This window comes from Orycteropus afer, unplaced genomic scaffold (assembly GCF_000298275.1).
Source record: "Orycteropus afer afer isolate SDZICR_OR568_19922 unplaced genomic scaffold, OryAfe1.0 scaffold00014, whole genome shotgun sequence".
Lineage (NCBI taxonomy): Eukaryota > Metazoa > Chordata > Mammalia > Tubulidentata > Orycteropodidae > Orycteropus > Orycteropus afer.
The window spans coordinates 16,000,414-16,019,201 of record NW_006921601.1 but is presented as its reverse complement, the minus strand read 5'-3'; the positions used below and the strand labels follow the sequence as shown (position 1 = coordinate 16,019,201).

The window sequence follows — 18,788 nt, the reverse complement described above, 5'->3', positions numbered from 1 at the left end:
TGATTTAATAGCTGATCTATTTAACTAAGATTGTGGTGGTGGTAGGTGCCATCTAGTTGATTCTGACTTATAGCGACCCCATGTGACAGAGTAGAACTACCCTGTAGAGTTTTCTGGGCTTTAAGCTTCACAAAAGCAGGTTGCTAGGTCTTCATTCTGCAGAGCTAGTGGGTGGGTTCAAACTGCCAACCTTTTGGTTCACAGCCAAGCACTTAACCATTGTGCCGCCAGGGCCCCTCACTTAACCTAAGATAAAACTTTAAAAAATTAAGAATGAAATATTATTTGTAAATGGCAGAAAGTTTGATTTTCCAGTAATAACTTATTGATGTTATATTCAAAGCACTCGTTTCATAAGTTTTGTTCTACTTTGATACCTCTTGAAATTATTTTTCCATGTACTTAACTATAGCATTTATTCCTATATTTTAATAAATATACTTTCTTGTAATCGCTCCCTCCATAAAAGAAGTATAAGATTCTTTTAATTTCTGCCTTTTGATAAGTTCAGATTTTGTTTGACACTGAAATAATTATGAATTGCTGAAAGTAAGAGAAAACCAGTTGAAGAAATTATTATTAATGGTATGTATTTAGAACTTCTTGCTAAATATAATCTGTAACTACTCTAAAGCTGATTATACTAATTAGTGTCAGGGAGTATATAGGAGAAAAAATTAAATGTAATTGCATCATTGCCATTTATTTTAATAAATAATACCTGAAAATCTTCTTGCTTTTGTAAGCACTGGAAGTCTCTGCTTCACTAGAGCAAGACCATAGTTTGTTACCACTTCTGCTATCTAGTAAGAAAAAATTTTTAGAAGAGTGACAGTGCTCTTTAAAAATTCAGGAGAGTATAAGGTAAAGTGCATTTAACTTCTGTTAGATATGTAAATAATTCACACCCAACATTCTGAACATACTGTGGTTTAGTGACCATCTCTCTTGGTCTTAAAATTCTTTTAAAATAATTTACGTTTAGAGGTGCTGACAACTGAGCAGTCTGCATACAGCCTCTGGTGAATTCAGTATCATGGAGGCCAAGTGACTCTGGCATTTCAGTCAACCTCAGTAACAAATGAGTTTTCAACTCATTTTTTGAAGACTAGTAAATAAAGTGAAAGAATCAATCATTTAACCTGTCTTTCCCATGCAGTTTTAACCTCATGGTTACCAAATAATTGATGTGAGGAAGTATTTCATAGAAGAATTCTAGCAAATAAATGGTGAAGAGATGATAGGATTAGATTGCCACCATTTTGCAGCCCCTATTGAAATAATATATTGAAGCCAGGGTTTCTCAGCCACAGCACTATTCTGGCATTTGGGGCCAGGCAATTCCTTGTTGGCATGACAGTCCTGTGCATTGTAGGAGGTTTAGCAACATTCCTGGCTTCTACCCAAGTTGTGACAACCATAAATATCTCAAGATATTGCCAAATGTCCACACTGGGAGTGAAATCTCTCCTAGTTAAGAACCACTGATCTAGACTGTGATTAACAGTGCCAGCTTAAAATGATAAATTGAGAAGCTTTTCTGGAGTTTTATGATGGGTAGTTTAGATTGACGATACCTGAACAAACTGATTAATCTTAATGTCACAAAAAGAGAGATAGCCAAACAATGTGTGCCTCATTATTTGATGCAATGGGAAAGGAGTATACAGTGTCACCTATGAAGTATTAAGTATTCTTGGCAAAAAAACTAAATCTGAATCAGATCAAGCCTCTAGATCTTAACTGTTACTTTACAGAAAATACATAAGTTAGAGGGACAATTTTAAACGACACCAGAGGGATATAACCAGCAAAATGCAAGATACAGGAAATTCTACAGAATTGAATTATTTTTCTCTTCAACAAATAAATGGCAAGGGAGAAAGTGGGGAGGGATAATAAATAGATTAAAACAAGGGTTGGCAGACTTTTTCTGTGAAAGGCTAGATAGAAAGTATTTTAGGCCTTGCAGGCCATGAAATGCAAAATCAAAAACAAATGTAAAAGCAATCATAGACAGCATATAAACAAATGAGATAGACTGTGTTCTAATAAAACTTTATTTACAAAAACAGGTATAGGCTGGATTTTGCTGACCCCTGGATTAGAAGATGCTTAAAAAGACATATCAATCAAATGCAAGTGTTAAAACATTATTTGATTCCTGATTTGAATAAGCAAATTGTACAAAAAGAAAAAAATTTATGAGCCAACCAGGGAAATTTAAATATTGACTAGATACTTGGTGATTTTATGTAATTATATTAATTATTTTAGAAGTGATAATGGTATTGTACTTATTTTAAAATAAAGCAATGTTTATTATTTAGAGCTATACAGTATAACAGTATTTATAGATAAAATAATATGATTGAAATATACTTTAAAATAATCTAGTGGGAAAGGAGCATGGTTATAAAAATGGCAGATTATAATGTATCAAAGAATCAAAGTCTGTTGTTCTGTCAAGAGAGAATAGTTTAGTTTTGGAAAGAATATTTGTTCTTTGAATAAAATGAGCAAAATTAGCAAAGTTTATAGTTTCCTGCTTTTATGTGTCTGGTATTATTTTTTGGCAATCACTTATGTATAAAGATATGTGAATGTATATCTTTATTAATAATTATGCCAATTTAAGTACATAAATAAATTAGTAGTCTAGGGCACAGATCAGCAAACTCCAGCCACCACCTGTTTTTATAAATAGCTTTATCAGAACATGGCACACATACTCATTTATATATTTTTCATGGCTACTTTTGTAGTACGACAGCAGTTGAGTATTTGCGACAGAGACTATATGAACCATCAAGCCTAAAATATTTACTGTCTGGCCCTTTACAGAAAAAATTTGCTGACCCCTCGTCTAGGGCACAGATGTAACTTCTCACCTCAAATGATTGGTGCTTTGCTGCAAAGTAGGTACTGGTTTTCTCAGCATGTGTTTTTGTTCTGATGGTAAGAGTCAGGGAGCTATTTTGTAACCCAAACCACCACCTTGAGATGTTGTATCCTTTGCAGAATATCTTCAAAGACTATCCTTTGCTCCTAGTCCAGAAGTTGTTTGTTGGGACACATAACGGAAACTTTGACCAGTCTTATACTCTTTCCTCAACTCTGTTCCTCCCAACATGCTTTAATTCTCCCTCAGTTCCCACTCCTCACTACAATAATATATTTACCTAAAGTCTCAGTACACTATTGAAGATTGATTCCTTCTGATACATTCTTAAAGATGATACTCTTTTTATATAGTGTATGCTTATTAATAAATGTTTGAATACTAACATTTCAAATACCTGATGATGTCTTGTGAGTTTTCAATTAACTTAGAATGAAAATCACAGGTATTCTGTTTCCATTCATGAAGGTTTTTAACATCTGGAACTAAGCTGTTATATCTTTGGACTTCATCACATATAAATCTTATTTCTGGAACAGTACCCAAGAAAGGATATGTGATGGAAAGAATAGTGCTACAGGTAATCCTGCTGCTTGACATGAGAAGTGGTTTAAATGTAAATTTCTTTATTAAAAGTGTGTGTATGTACCTTTGATTTGTGTCATTCATTATCAAACAAGCTTCATTGATTTTGTTTCGTCAGTTTGTGGATTTATCTTCAATTTAAATGCCAATAAACCTTTTCCTATTTCTGAGAAACAGTAAAAAAGGAAAATGCACTTGTACCCATCCCAAGCAATATATGTTGTGTTTAGAATTACCAACAGTAATAATCACTTTCAGCAAAAGGCAAGAAGGAATAATTCAATATTCAATCTAAAATTGTCTCCTATTGCTGAGAAAAATCAGTTTTTCTCAAAGATAAGTTAACGTGGAAAATATGTGGACTATGCAGGTGTAATTTAATTAACTTCTGTTAAAAATTTTTAAGGTGGACTTTCCTTTGCCTCCATTCGATATCCTTTATACAACTCCCCAAGTTGACAGAAGCATTATACAGCAGCAAAATTTAGAAACACTGGAAAATGATATAAAAGGGAAACTTCTTGACATTCTTCATAGAGACTCATCATTTGGGTATGCCCCATTTATTTTATTTTGTCCTGGTATCTCTTACAGTATAAACCTGAAGTTAAGGACTTATATTAAGTACACTGATTTAGTTCATGATGTAGTAGTTCTCTTGGTGTGGGATGTATTCTGCATAACTACATAAAAATTTAGAATTTGTGTAAGTCAAACGTTTTACATGAACAAAAGAGAAACAACAGACTGGAAACTATATAGTAAATATCAGTGGACTAATTTCCTTAATAAAATATTTTCGTATCAGTAAGATTAAGAACAACAACTCAGGAGTAAAGCAGACAATATGAACAGGCAATTCTTTGCAAAAGAAATATGATACCTTTTAAAATATAAAAAGATGTCCAACCTCTGTAGTAATTAAGACAGTATAAACTAATACAAGATAACTATTTCATATACATCAGATTGACAAAAATTAAAATGTCTCATATAAATTGTTAATGAGAATAAAGAAAAAGAAATTGTACTATTTGTGTTACTATAAAATGGCAGTTTGGCAAAATCTATGAAGATCACAATGTGCATGTTCTGTGAGAGACCCAGCAATTCCATTTCCAGTTATATAAGAGAAAACCCTTTTATTCATGCTAATGCACATAAGAATATTCATTGAAGTATTTGAGCTATTAAAAAACTAATTGGAAATGTCCCATCTATAGGAGTTAAATTATGATATGTTTATCCAATGGAATAGTATTACATAGCTATTAGGAGTGAGGTTATAGCTGTATGTACTGATACATAAGATAGGGTAAATGAAGAAAGCAAGGGACAAATTACTATGTATACTATACTACCATTAATGTAAGAAATGCTTCTCTATAAATATACTGTCTCTGGAAGAATACACAAGCTTAGGTAGTTGCCTCTGGGGAGAGGCATCGGAAGGAGAGAGACTTCACTGTATACCTTTTTTGTAATATATTATTTTTTCCCAGTAATATGCATGTTATATATTCAAAAGTGAGTGGATGAGTAATAAAATTGTGAAATATTTCATTCATGTAAACATTTGTCATTAAGCTTCATTTTGAATATTCCTCAATTGGATTGTATATATCATCAGGTTGAGTTGTATCATCTTCCAGAATTTGTAATAATGTACTAATTTGTAAAATAAATATATATATTGTAGCATTTGCTTTTGGTATGGTACTTCCTATTTAACCTTTTGCCAGTGAGTTGATTCCAAATAGAACTGCCCCATAGGGTTTCTAAGGCTGTATTCTTTATGTAGGCAGATTGCCACATCTTTCTCCTACAGAGCATCTAGTAGGTTCAAACTGCCAACTTTCAGTTTGCGGCTGAGCACTTAATCACTGTGCCACCAGGGCTCCATCTACATTTCATATTATTCGTGTGAAATGGATGAAATCCTTCTATCTCCTGTGGTGGATTCTGCTTTGTAGTGCCTGGCATCTGGTTAGAGCTCAGTAAATTTTTGTTGTACTGAATTATCCTTAATTTTCATAACTAAGACTCTTAACCAAGGCAGAATGATTTTTTCCCCTCTATAATTTAGGATAAATTAGTGGTGTTTACTATACACTGCATTTTTCTTTTCCAAATTAGTATTAATGATTCTATCAAGAAGTGGCTATCCCGAAATGAATAAGTTTCTTTGTATTTTTAATCATTGAGATGATAACTATGCCATTATTAAATCACTGAGAAGTAATTTAATTCTACTGTGTATGCAGACTTTCTAAAGAAGATAAAGCCTTTTTGTGGGAGAAACGTTGTTACTGTCTTAAATACCCAAATTGTCTTCCTAAAATACTAGCAAGTGCCCCAAACTGGAAGTGGGATAATCTTGCCAAAACTTACTCATTACTTCAACAGTGGCCTCCATTACACCCACTGACTGCATTAGAGCTTCTTGATTCAAAGTAAGTCAAGTGGGGATACATTTATTTACTCTGTTGTATTGTTGTCAACTTTTTAGATAAGGTATTATGTTATAGGAGTAGTACAGTAATTCAGTACAGTATAAATGTGTAAATGTGTATTTATACCAATACAACTTTTGCATTGAAGTTATGAAAGAGGAATTGCCCTATCGTTTTAAACTGACCTAAACAGAGGATTGGGGTGTAAATTTTTATGATTTGTGCTAAAATTCATTCTCATAAGCTTAAACTTTCAAAACATTCCCAAAATTGAATCTGTATAGCACTAAGACTTTTTTCTTAAAAAAAAAAAAAGAAAGAAAGAAACAAATTGCTTTAGAACAAAACTATTTAAGTATTCTTTGTCAGGAATATATTGAGATTATGTTTTCAGGAAACACAGCTTCATTAGAAAGATCATCATCAAATGTTGATTTTGTGGTATTTTCTAGATTTGCTGATCAAGAAGTAAGGTCTCTAGCTGTGACCTGGATTGAGGCCATTAGTGATGATGAACTAACAGATTTTCTTCCACAGTTTGTGCAAGTAAGTTTTTTATGAGGATATCCTCCTCTTCATCTTCCTCTATTTTTATGAACAGGGAACTTGCTAAGGGATGCCCCTTCTGTTTTAATTAAAAGTGTTATTATAGTGTGAGATGGTTTAAGGGATTTGCATTTTGATTTGGTGTAATTTTTTTCATACTATTGTCAGCTGTCCCACTTAAATTTTATGTTTTTTGTACCTGGTTTTTTAATTCTCAAGACTTTTTAGAGTCTCAGAATAAACTAGAGTCGAGCTTTTCCTTTTTTTTAATTTACTCTGACCATTTAAACATAGCTGAGAAATGCAGCTCCTGAATTTATAATCTTCTGCTTAATTTCATTCATTTGGCCTAAGTTAACTCACCTGTTTCATTTTTATAAGTATTATCTTTCATTGCTAAGAGTAACAATTGATTTATATAGTTTTTCTTTTGATAATTTTATCTTGGCGGTTTAGTATGAGTTTGACCATTAGTAATTCCTATTTTCCTTTACATGTAGGCTTTGAAATATGAAATTTACTTGAATAGCTCATTAGTGCACTTCCTTCTGTCCAGAGCATTGGGAAATATCCAGATAGCACACAATTTATATTGGTAAGATTTAAAGTTCATTAAGTACTTTATTTCAATTCCTATTATGGATAAAAACTTAACTCTTAAAGGCCAAACAATACGTCCAGGCTATTTACTGTGAATGCAAGATAATTGTATTGAAGGCATTGTTATAAAGAAGCTAAAATTTTATTTCCTTAGAAAGGAAACCAAAACTTAAAAAACCTTCTATTGTAAAATATTTGACATGTTATAGCATTGGATATTAATGATTTTATACTTGCTTATATAGCTTAAAGAATCCCTGGGTAGTGCAAATGATTAATGCACTCCACTATTAATTCAGGGGTTGGATATACCCACAGGTACCAAGGGAGAAAGGCTTGGTAATCTACTTCTATAAAATCAGCAGCCATTGAAAACCCAGTGGAGCACACAAGTTCTACTCTGACACACATGGAGCTGCTATGAATCAGAATCAACTGGATGGCAGCTGGTTTTTTTTTTGTTGTTGTTACATGTTGTTGTTAGTTGCCACTGGGTTGATTCTGACTCATGGAGACCACATGCGTTAGAGAGTATAACTGCTCCGTGTGGTTTTCTTGACTCTATCTTAATGGAAGCAGATTGCTAGGTCTGTCTTTTGCAATTCTCCTGGGTGGGGACTACCAACTTTTACGTTAGCAGTCAAGTACAAACCATTTGGACCACCTAAGGACTCTTCTTTTGTTTTATACCAAAAATAAAACCAAACTCACTGCCTTTGAATCGATCCCAACTCATGGCGACCCCTCCTTGGGTTTCTGAGGCAGTATCTCTACAGAAGTAGATTGCCCAGTCTTCCTTTCAGGGAGTGGCTGGTGTGTTTGAACCACTAGCCTTCTGGTTAGCAGTCAGATGCCAACTTAAAATAAATTCCTGAATACCAAAAATTAAGCTTATTAAATTGATCTTTGAGAGAAGTTTATCCAGTTCTCAGAAATGGCTGATGTAAATCTTTTGCTGTTTAGGCTCCTGAAGGATGCTCTGCATGATGCACAGTTTGGTGCCCGCTATGAACATGTTTTGGGTGCTCTTCTCTGCGTGGGAGGAAAAGGACTCAGAGAAGAACTTTTAAAACAGACAAGACTTGTACAGCTTTTAGGAGGAGTAGCAGAAAAAGTAAGGCAGGCTAGTGGATCACTCAGACAGGTATGTATTCATAAAAGGAATCATAAATGTTTTGGTATTAGAGGATCTTTGTGGTACTGACAAGCTGTTATTCTTTGTCAGTTGACCAATAGAGCTACACCTGTTTTAGACAGATGAATTTCAAAGGTTAATCAAAATTTATCGGAATAGATTTCACAATCTAACTCAGAACTTTTTAATTCCCATGCTCATTAATTTGTTTCTAATCAAACTTACTCACTTGCGTATGCTTTTCATTATTTCATTTTAATTTTTTTGTAATTATAAAAGATGAAATACAAATTGATGCTATTTTTTGAAAATTCAAAGAATATGCACTTATAGAATAAACAAATGAGATTTTCCAATTCACCCTACCCTATAGTTATATGTTGTTAATAGTTTGCTGTATGTCCTTGCTGGTCATTTTCTATGACTTTATATATGTGGACTTCAGTGTACATACAAGTTTTTGGAGTTTTTTGTTTTATAGAAACAAGACTGTATTGTGCATATGTATTTTATTGAGGTAAAACATCACCATTTTAAAGTGTACAATTCAATACAACCATTAGTAACACGTTTATTGCATCAAAAAGAAACCCATTAAACAATTACTCCTGATTGCCCTAGCGGCTGACAGCAACTAAACCTTGTACTCATTAAGCTGTCACGCCCTGTTCCTCTTTACTCTGAATTCCTGATAACCATTTCCCAGCTCTTTGTCTCTATGGATTTGGCTATTCTGGATGCTTCATATAAATAGAATCATACAAAATGTGGCCTTTGGTGTCTAGCTTCTTTGGCTCAACATAATGTTTTAAAGGTTCATATATGTTGTAGTTTGTATCAGTACTTCATTCTATTTTATGGCTGAATAATATTTCATTGTATGGATATAGCACAGTTTGTGTATCCATCCATCAGTTGATGGACATTTGGGTTGTTTTTACCTTTAGGCTGTTTTGAATAATGCTGCTATGAATAGTCATGTACAAAATTTTGTTTGAATACCTATTCGAACATCTGTTTTCAGTTTTCTTGGGTATATATCTAGAGGTGGAATTGCTGGATCATATTTTTAATTAATAAACTCTTATGTTTAATTCTTTGACCTGCCAAACTATTGCCCACAGTGCTGGCACCATTTTACATTCCTCCTAGCAAGAATCAGAGTTTTAATTTCTCCACATCATATATAACTTACCATTGTTTTAATTAGAGCCATCCTACTGGATATAAGGGAGCTCTGTAGCATAGTGGCTAAGGCACTTGACTGCGAACCAGAAGGCTGGTGGTTCAAACCCACCAGCCACTCCTCGAAAGGAAGATGGAGCAATCTACTTCCATAGTGATACTGCCTCGGAAACTCGGAGGGGGAAACTTGGAGGGGTCACTATGAGTCGGTCCAACTCGATGGCACATAACAATAACAACAACTGGGTATAAAGTGGTTTTCATTGTTGTTTTAATTTGCATTTCCCTAATGACTAATGATGTTGAAGATCTTTTCATGTGCTTACTGGCTGTTTGTGTATCTTCCATGGAGAAATGTCTACTTAGATTCTTTGTCTGTTGTTTATTTGGTTTGTCTTTTTATCATTGAGTTTTAAGATTTCTTTATATGCTCTAGATACAAGTCCCTTACCAGATACATAATTTGCAAATATTTTCTCACATTCTGTAAATTGTCAGTTTCTTAATAGTGTCCTTTAATCTACAAAAGTTTTTAATTTTAATGAAGTCCAGTTTATCTGGGTTTTTTTTTTTTTTCTTTTTGTTGCTCATGCTTTTGGTGTCATATCTGAGAATTTATTGCCTGATTAAAACTCAGGAATACTTATCCCTGTGTTTTCTTATATAAGTTCTGTAGTTTTAGCTCCTATACTAGATCTTTGATCCATTTTGAGTTAATTTTTATATATGGTATGAGTAAGGGTCCCACTTCATTCTTTTGCATATGGTTATCCAGCTGTCCCAGCACCATTTATAGAAGAGATAGTTCTTTTTCCCTTTGCATGGTCTTGGCACTTGGTTGAAAATCAATTGGCCATAGTTGTATAGGTTAATTTCTGGACTTTCAAGTCTATTCCACTGACCTATATTTGTCCTTATGCCAACATCATATTGTTTTGATTGCTATAGCTTTCTAGTAAGTTTTCAAATTGGAAAGTATGAGTCTTCCATCTTTGTTGTTTTTCAAGATTGTTTTGGCTATTTAGAGCCCTTGCAATTTAATATGAATTTTAAGATGAGCTTGTCAATTTCTGCAGTAGCACCTGGAATTTTGATAAGGACTATATTGAATCTGTACATTAATTTGAAAAGTATTGTCATATTAACAATATTAAATCTTCTAATTCCTGGACTCAAGATGTCTTTCCATTTATTAACTCTTCTTTACAACTAATAACTTTTTTTTTTTTTTTCTAATTTTTTTTTTTTTTTTTACTTTATCTCAATGATTAATGTCAGTACAATAGTTATACTTCATTTTTATTTATGGCTGCATATATTATAAGGCTTTGTAGCATAAATTATGAACCATTACTTCTATATAGATTGTTTCCATTTTTTTCCTTTCCTAAAGCAATTAACTTTTTAAGTCTACCCTTTTGCTACTATTTCTTTATAGGATGTTCTTAACAAGAGAAAGAGCAGGGTCAAGGGCTATGTACATTTTTAATTATGATAATTTCTGCTAGATTGCTCACCAGGAAAAACCATGACTATAATACACCTACTTCTCCCCAACAGATTATGAAAGTATGTTCACACATCCTCCTGCTGCTAGCACTAGATGTTACCTTAAATGTGAAAGCTCACTAATTGTCAAAGAAATATAAACTAATTAAGCAAAACTCATTTTGCTTAATTTATATTTCTTTGACAATGCACTTTAACATTTTAATACATATGTATTGGTTGGCCATATGTACTATGCCCATTCTAATTCTGTTTTTATAATAAAAGTTGACTCTTTAACAACAACTGCTTTTGACCATTTGATGATTAGGTATCTTATAATAAAAATACTTTAATTGAAGTTTAAGAAAAATGTCCCTTGAAATTGTGTTTATAGCACTATTTTATTAAGAATAGAGCTTTATTTTTATTATGTATTTACAGTATCAGTCTCTTTCTATAGGTTGTCCTCCAAAGGAGTATGGAACGAGTACAGTCCTTTTTTCTAAAGAATAAATGTCGTCTCCCTCTCAATCCAAGTCTTGTGGCAAAAGAATTAAATATTAAGGTAACATATAAAATACTTACAAGTTCACATTGTATGTCAAAACAAAGCATAAAAAGAAAGCAAATGGGCAGGTATTCTTAAGGCAAGTGAAAAAAAGAACAAGCTCACTGCCATTGAGTCTATCCAGACTCATAGTGACCGTCATTGGGTTTCCAAGGCAGTAAAGGTTTATGGAGGTAGATTGCCCCGTCTTCCTTCCGCAGAGTGGGGTGGATTTGAACTGCCAACCTTCTGGTTAGCAGTCAAATGCCTTAACACTATGCAACCAGAGTGCCTTAAAACCTGCATAGGTCAGTAATAAGTATGTATGGATATCTAGTTGTGATTAAGATCCACATTTATCTCAGCATATTTTTTCCTATTCATCATTTCTGAAAGCACTAAATGAAGTTTAAAATTTTTTTTACTGCTTCAAAATAAATCATTTTTATGTGATATAACAGCTGAATGAGAAGTGTGTATACCAGTCGGAAAGCTACGCAGTCATGGACACTTTTTCCCCCTCATGAAAGGCCCGATAGACTCTTCCCAGTTTTATAGCATTTTTTTAGAACCATCACAAAGTAACTTAAGTAATCATCAAAATTGAGTAATTATTATTTTGACGTGTGGCCAACAGTAATAACAAACATTGGGTTTTCTCTTAACATGAGTTTAGCAAAAGCAATAAATTCATTCATCCATTAATGTCTTTGTGATTTTGAAAGGATAGGATATAACTATCTACAAAGGAGTCTGATTTTTTTCTTTTTTTTTAAGTTAGCATGTGGCATTCCTACATTGAAATTTAACAGTAGGTTCTGAATTGTACAATCATTTTATACATCGAGGAGGAAAAAATACTCTCCTTTGGGTTTTCTTTGTTGTTTCTTTTAAATTGGTCTCACCATCAATCAGTTTTATTTTTAAATATTTAGATCCTTGCTGATGGAATTATTAAATTATGTCAATATTTGATTCCATGGCAATTTATGAATTACAATAGTACTGTAACTGGAAGAAGTGGAGATCACATCCCAGATTGCAGTGGTTTTAAAGGAAGGATAAGAGTATCAAAAGACTCTTTGTTTTCAAGCACAAACTTTAAACATTTTTGTCTTGAGTTTTTTAATTTTTTTGTGTACAGAGTAGATAATATTATACTCATATATGTTACAATTAGGTTTCAAAATATTTTTATATACTTTTGTCAGCCTGATAACCTAGTAAAAAGTTCATACATGTTATGTCATTTATCATAATTAAGAGAACTGAGTAGAAAAGGAAATGCATAGGGCAGTAAAAACCTTAAATCCATTTTTATTCCCATGCTATCTTTCTCATTCATGTTTTATTTGTAGTCTTGTTCCTTCTTCAGTTCTAATGCTGTGCCCCTAAAAGTCACAATGGTGAATGATGATCCTATGGGGGAAGAAATTAATGTCATGTTTAAGGTAAGCAAAATAGAATTACTTTGTTTTGTTTTAATTTTTATTTTATTGTAGTAAACTCTTGCTATTTCAACCATTTTTACCTTTGCAATCCACTGTCAGTAATGATGCAACCATGTTGTGCAACCATCACCACTATCCATTTCCAAATTTTTTTTTATTATCCTTAACAGAAACTTACCCTTAAGCAATACCTCCCCAAACCCTTCCCACCCATCCCTTTTAACCACCAGTAAACTTTATTCTTTGTATATTTACCTATTCTAGGTATTTCATAGAAGTGGAATCATGCAATATGTCCTTTTGTATCTGACTTGTTTACTAGACATAGTGTTTTCAAGGTTCATCCATGTAGTAGAATATATCAGAACTTCATTTTTATTTATGGCTGAGTAATATTTCATTGTATGGCATATCACAGTTTGTCTATCTGTTCATTTGTTGGTTGACATTTGGATTGTTCCCACCTTCTGGCTATTAGAATAGTGCTGCAGTGAATATTGGTTTGTAAGTATCTGTCTTAGTCCTTGCTTTCTAGTCTTCTGGGTATATACCTTGGGGTAGAATGGCTGGGTCATAATCATAATAATATGTTTAACTTTTTGAGGAACTGTGAACTGTTTTCCCACAATGGCTATATCATTTTTTAGTATCATCAGTAATATATGAGGATTCCAGTCTCTCCACTTCCTTGTCAAAACTCGTGGTTCTGTTTTACTGATAATAGCCACTCTAGTGGAAGTGAAGTAATACCACATTGTGGTTTTGATTTACATCTCTGTAATGAGTAATAATTTATAGCATCTTTTCATGTGCTCTTTTTTCCACTCTTATTTTTCCTGCTTTCTTATGGCTTACTTGAACATGTTTTGAAATTCCATTTTAATTTACCTATAGTATTTTTTAGTATATTGGTATAGTTTTTTTTGAAGGTTTTCTATGTATTACATTATATCACAGAGTACTGATGTTACCATTTTACCAGTTCTTTTGAGGTATAGAAATGTCATTTTCCCTTAAGTCCTTTTACCCTCTCCTGTTTGTAATTGCCTTAAAGTTTCATTAATACACATTTAGATCCACATCAGTTGTAAGTGTTAATTCAGCCATCAAACACAATTTAGATAACAGGAGGGGAAGGGAAAGTTTATTGTGTTTACCCGTATTTTTGTTAATCATGTTCATTCTTCCTTGCTGTTCCAAGTTTCCTTCTTTTGTCATTTTCTTTCTGTTTGAAGAACTTCCCTTGGCATTATTTTAGGGTAGGTCTGTTGGCAACAGAATTTTTTTTTTTTTTTGATCTGGAAATGTCTTGATTTCTCCTTCTTATGTATCTGGGAAAAAGGCACCTAGATGAATGTTAAACTTTAAACTTTTTCACATTTGTAGGCTTAAATTTTAAATAACAATGATTAAAATATACTGAGCGTTTACTGTGTTTTATATATATTAACTCATTTAACCATTATAAAAACCCTGTAAGCTAGGTAGTTGGGTTTTTTGTTGTTGTTGTTGTTCCCATTATTTTACAGATTAGGAAGCTGAGACATGAAGAGGTTAAGTAACTTTCTCTAGAATACTGCAGAAGAATAAAAAGGCAATTCTCTACATCTCATTCTTTGTTGTTGTTGTGTTGTTATGTGCCATCAATTCGGACCCGACTCATAGCGACCCCTTCTTGGGTTTCCGAGGCAGTATCACTACGGAAGTTCCGAGGAGTGGCTGGTGGGTTTGATTCGCCAGCCTTCTGGTTAGCAGTCAAATGTCTTAGGCACTACACCACCAGAGCTCCCCTTTCATATTCCTTTTCTCTCTCTCCCCTCTCAGCACCATTTTAGTACTATGTAATTTATCAGGTTTTTTTGAAAAGTACATGTTTCATTTTGTTAACTTGATTTTCAAGGTTGGTGAAGATCTACGGCAAGATATGTTAGCTTTACAGATGATAAAGATTATGGATAAGATCTGGCTTAAAGAAGGACTAGATTTAAGGATGGTAATCTTCAAATGTCTCTCAACTGGCAGAGATCGAGGTAAGTCTGTTAGCTTATTTTCTTGTTTTTCTGTATACTTAGCTCAGTATATCTGCCCTAGAAGCCTGATGCAGATCACAGGCAAGTATACTATGATTTCAGTTTTATATTTTCATCTAATGTTGCTTTACTGATTCAGTGGTTCATGATTAAATCTCTTTAAAAAGCAACTCAGTGGCTAGTCCCAATAAATGCTTTGCAGTAACCAGTATTACCAGTTAATTGACTATATCAGGGCATTGTGGCCTTTAGCTTTTGAATTTAAAAATAAGGCTGTATTTAAGTTAGACCAACTTTGACTTTATTTCTGCAAAATAAAATAATGGTTACAAGGTTTATTTTCTTTTAAGAGCAAACTTCCTCTTATTATTTATTGAATAAATTTTATTCTCACCACATATGTAAACTGAGAATAACTATAGTTCTACCCTCATAGAGATGCTGTAATAATTAAATGAGATAATGTATGTAAAACAACCTAGTTTCTGATACATAAAGCTCAATAGATGGCAACCATTACTATTATTCTTACTCAACAAATATTTGTTGCCTGTCTTTCATCGGCAAAATGCTAAGAACATAAGTGCTTATATTCTAGGAGAGAGTAATTAAAGACATATATAAGTAATTACAAAATGCTTTTAATAAGGTAAAAATTCTCAGAATTAAAAAGGCAATGATGTGGACTTTCAAAGGAGGGAAAGATCACCTGTGGGTGGGGGAAATGAGAAATGCTTCACTTATTCGGAGCAGCCTGGGGGGTTCAGAGAAGGAAACGAGGTGGCACGGTGGGTTTGGAGCAGCCTGAAGGGGGCTGGGAAGGAAGCGAGCCAGGGCAGTGGGTTTGGAGTGGCTGAGGGAGACCAGAAAGTGAGCAGAGCGGTTTGGAATAGCTAAGGGAGACGAACTTGTCTGTCAGTTTGTCATACTGTGGTAGTTGCTGAGACAGACACGGAAGAAGGACGAGGTCATCCACTTCTCAAAGAATTGGCCAGTGAAAACCTGATGGAATAGCAGTGAAACACTGTCTGATAAATTACTAGAAAACTTTATGAATAACCCTGAAACATTGTCCGATATAGTGCCAGAAAATGAGCACTCAGGTTGGAAGGCATGCAAAATATCACTGAAAAAGAGCTGCCTCCTCAGAGTAGAGCCAGCCTTCATAATGTGGAGTAAAGCTTTCAGGACTCCCATTTGCTGATGTGGCAAGTCTCAAGATGAGAAGAAACAGCTGCAAACATCCATTAATAATCGGAACTTGGAATGTACGAAATTTGAATCTAGAAAAATTGGAAGTTGTCAAAAATGAAGTGGAATGCATAAAGATAGGCATTAGTGAGCTGAAATTGACTGATTTTGACCATTTTGAATCAGACAATCATATGATGTACTAGGCCAGGAATGACAAATTGAAGCGGAATGGTGTGGCATTCACATCACAAAGAATGTATCAAGATCTTTCTGAAGTACAGTGCTGTCAGTGATAGGATAATATCCATATGCCTACAAGGAAAACCAGGTAATACTGCTGTTATTCAAATTTACACACGAACCACCAAAGCCAAAGATGAAGAAATTAGAGATGTTTACCAACTTCTGCAGTCTGAAATTGACCAAGCATGCACTCAAGACATGCTGGTTATCACTGATAATTGGAATGCAAAAGTTGGAAACAAAGAAGGATCACCAGGAGTTGGAAAATATGGCTTTGGTGATAGAAATAAAGCTGGAGATTGCACGATAGAATTTGGCAAGACCAATGACTTACTCATTGCAAATACCTTTTTTCAACAAGATAAATGGCAGCTATACACGTGGACTTCACCAGGTGGAGTACACACGAATCAGATTGACTACATCTGTGGTAGGAGGCTATGGAGAGGCTCAATTTCTTCAGCCAAAACAAGACCAGGAGCTGATTGTGGAACAGACTGTCAACTGCTCACATGCAAGTTCAAGTTGAAGCTGAAGACAATTAAGAGAAGTCCACAAGAGCCAAATTATGACCTTAATTATGTCCCTCCTGAATTTAGAGACCATCTAAAGAATAGATTTGATGCATTGAACACCAGTGACCAAAAACCAGAGGAATTGTGGGATGGCATCAAGAAAATCATACATGAAGAAAGCAAAAGAGCTGAGCAGAAGATTTCAAAGAGCAGCTCAAAAGACAAAGTCAATTATTACAATGAAATGTGCAATGACCTGGAGTTAGAATTCCGTAAGAGAAGAACACACTTGGCATTTCTCAAATTGAAAGAACTGAGAGGAAATTTAAACTCAAGTTACAATATTGAAAGGTTCTATGGGCAAAATATTGAATGATGCAGGAAACTGAAAGAAGATGGAAGGAATACACAGAGTCACTGTACCAAAAAGAATTTGGTCAGTGTTCATCCTTCTCAAGAGGTGTGGCATATGATCAAGAACCAATGGTACTGAAGAAAGAAGTGAAAGCTGCGCTGAAGGAATTGGTGAAAAACAAGGCTCTAGGAATTGATGGAATACCCATTGAGATGTTTCCGCAAACGGATGCCCTTTTGGAGGCTCTCATGCAGATATGCCAAGAGATTTGGAAGACAGCTACCTGGCCAACTGAGTGGAAGAGGTCCATATTTGTGCCCATTCCAAAGAAAGGAAATTCCATGGAATGTGGAAGTTATCAAACAATGTCATTAATATCACATGCAGGTAAAATCTTACCGAAGATAATTCAAAAACAGTTGCAACAGCATATTGACAGAGAACTTCCAGAAATGCAAGCTAGATTCAGAAGAGGACATGGAACGAGGAATATCATTGCTGATGTCAGATGGATCTTGGCTCAAACAAAGAATACCAGAAAGATGTTTACTTGTGTTTTATTGACTATGCAAAAGCATTCAATTATGTGGATCATACAAATTATGGATAACATTGGTAAGAATGGGAATTCCAACACTTAATTGTACTCATGAGGAACCTGTACATAGACCAGGAGGCTGTCGTTCAAACAAAACAAGGGGATACTGCATGGTTTAAGATCAAGAAGGGAGTGTGTCAGGGTTGTATCCTTTCACCATATTTATTCAGTCTGTATGCTGAACAAATAATCCAAGAAGCTGGACTATGAAGAAGAATATGGCATCAGGATTGGAGGAAGACTCATTAAGAACCTGAGATAACGCTGACGACACAACTTTGCTTGCTGAAAGTGAGGATGACTTGAAGTGTACTTACTGATGAAGTTTGAGACTACAGTCTGCAGTATGGATTACACCTCCTAAGGCACTTGACTGCTAACCAGAAGGCTGGTGGTTCAAACCCACCAGCCACTCCTTGGAAGAAAGATGGGGCAATCTACTTCCATAGTGATACTGCCTCGGAAACCCAAGGAGGGGTCACTATGAGTTGGGTCTGACTCGATGGTACATAACACCAACAACATAAAGAAAACAAAAATCCTCACAACTAGATCAATAACCAGCATCATGATAAATGGAGAAAGGATTGAAGTTGTCAAAGACTTCGTTATTACTTGGATGTACAATCGACATCAATGGAAGCAGCAGTCAGGACATCAGATGATGTATTGCATTGAGCAAATCTGCTGCAAAAGACCCCTTTCAAGTGCTGAGGAGCAAAGCTATCTCCTTGAAGACTAAGATGCACCTAACCCAAGCCATGGTATTTTCAGTAGCCTCCTATGCCTGTGAGAGCTGTACAGTGAACAAGAAAGAACGAAGAAGAGTTGATGCTTTTGAGTTGTGGTGTTGGCAAAGAATGCTGAAAGTACTGTGGACTGCTAAAAGAACTAACAAATCTATCCTGGAAGATGTGCAGCAGGAATGCTCCTTGGAAGCGAGAATGGCCAGACTTCA

General features: G+C 34.4%; 1 protein-coding gene across 1 annotated transcript in view; it reads left to right on the top strand.

Moving 5' to 3' along the window:
- Nucleotides 1–18,788, top strand: part of PIK3C2A (phosphatidylinositol-4-phosphate 3-kinase catalytic subunit type 2 alpha) — a 107,593-nt gene that overhangs the window by 69,697 nt on the left and 19,108 nt on the right. The window contains exons 13-21 of the mRNA XM_007955490.2: nt 3,371–3,482; nt 3,894–4,039; nt 5,752–5,940; nt 6,393–6,486; nt 6,987–7,081; nt 8,050–8,230; nt 11,358–11,462; nt 12,803–12,895; nt 14,796–14,925. Coding sequence (XP_007953681.1) covers nt 3,371–3,482; nt 3,894–4,039; nt 5,752–5,940; nt 6,393–6,486; nt 6,987–7,081; nt 8,050–8,230; nt 11,358–11,462; nt 12,803–12,895; nt 14,796–14,925 — 1,145 coding nt within the window. The remainder of the gene's footprint in view (nt 1–3,370; nt 3,483–3,893; nt 4,040–5,751; nt 5,941–6,392; nt 6,487–6,986; nt 7,082–8,049; nt 8,231–11,357; nt 11,463–12,802; nt 12,896–14,795; nt 14,926–18,788) is intronic.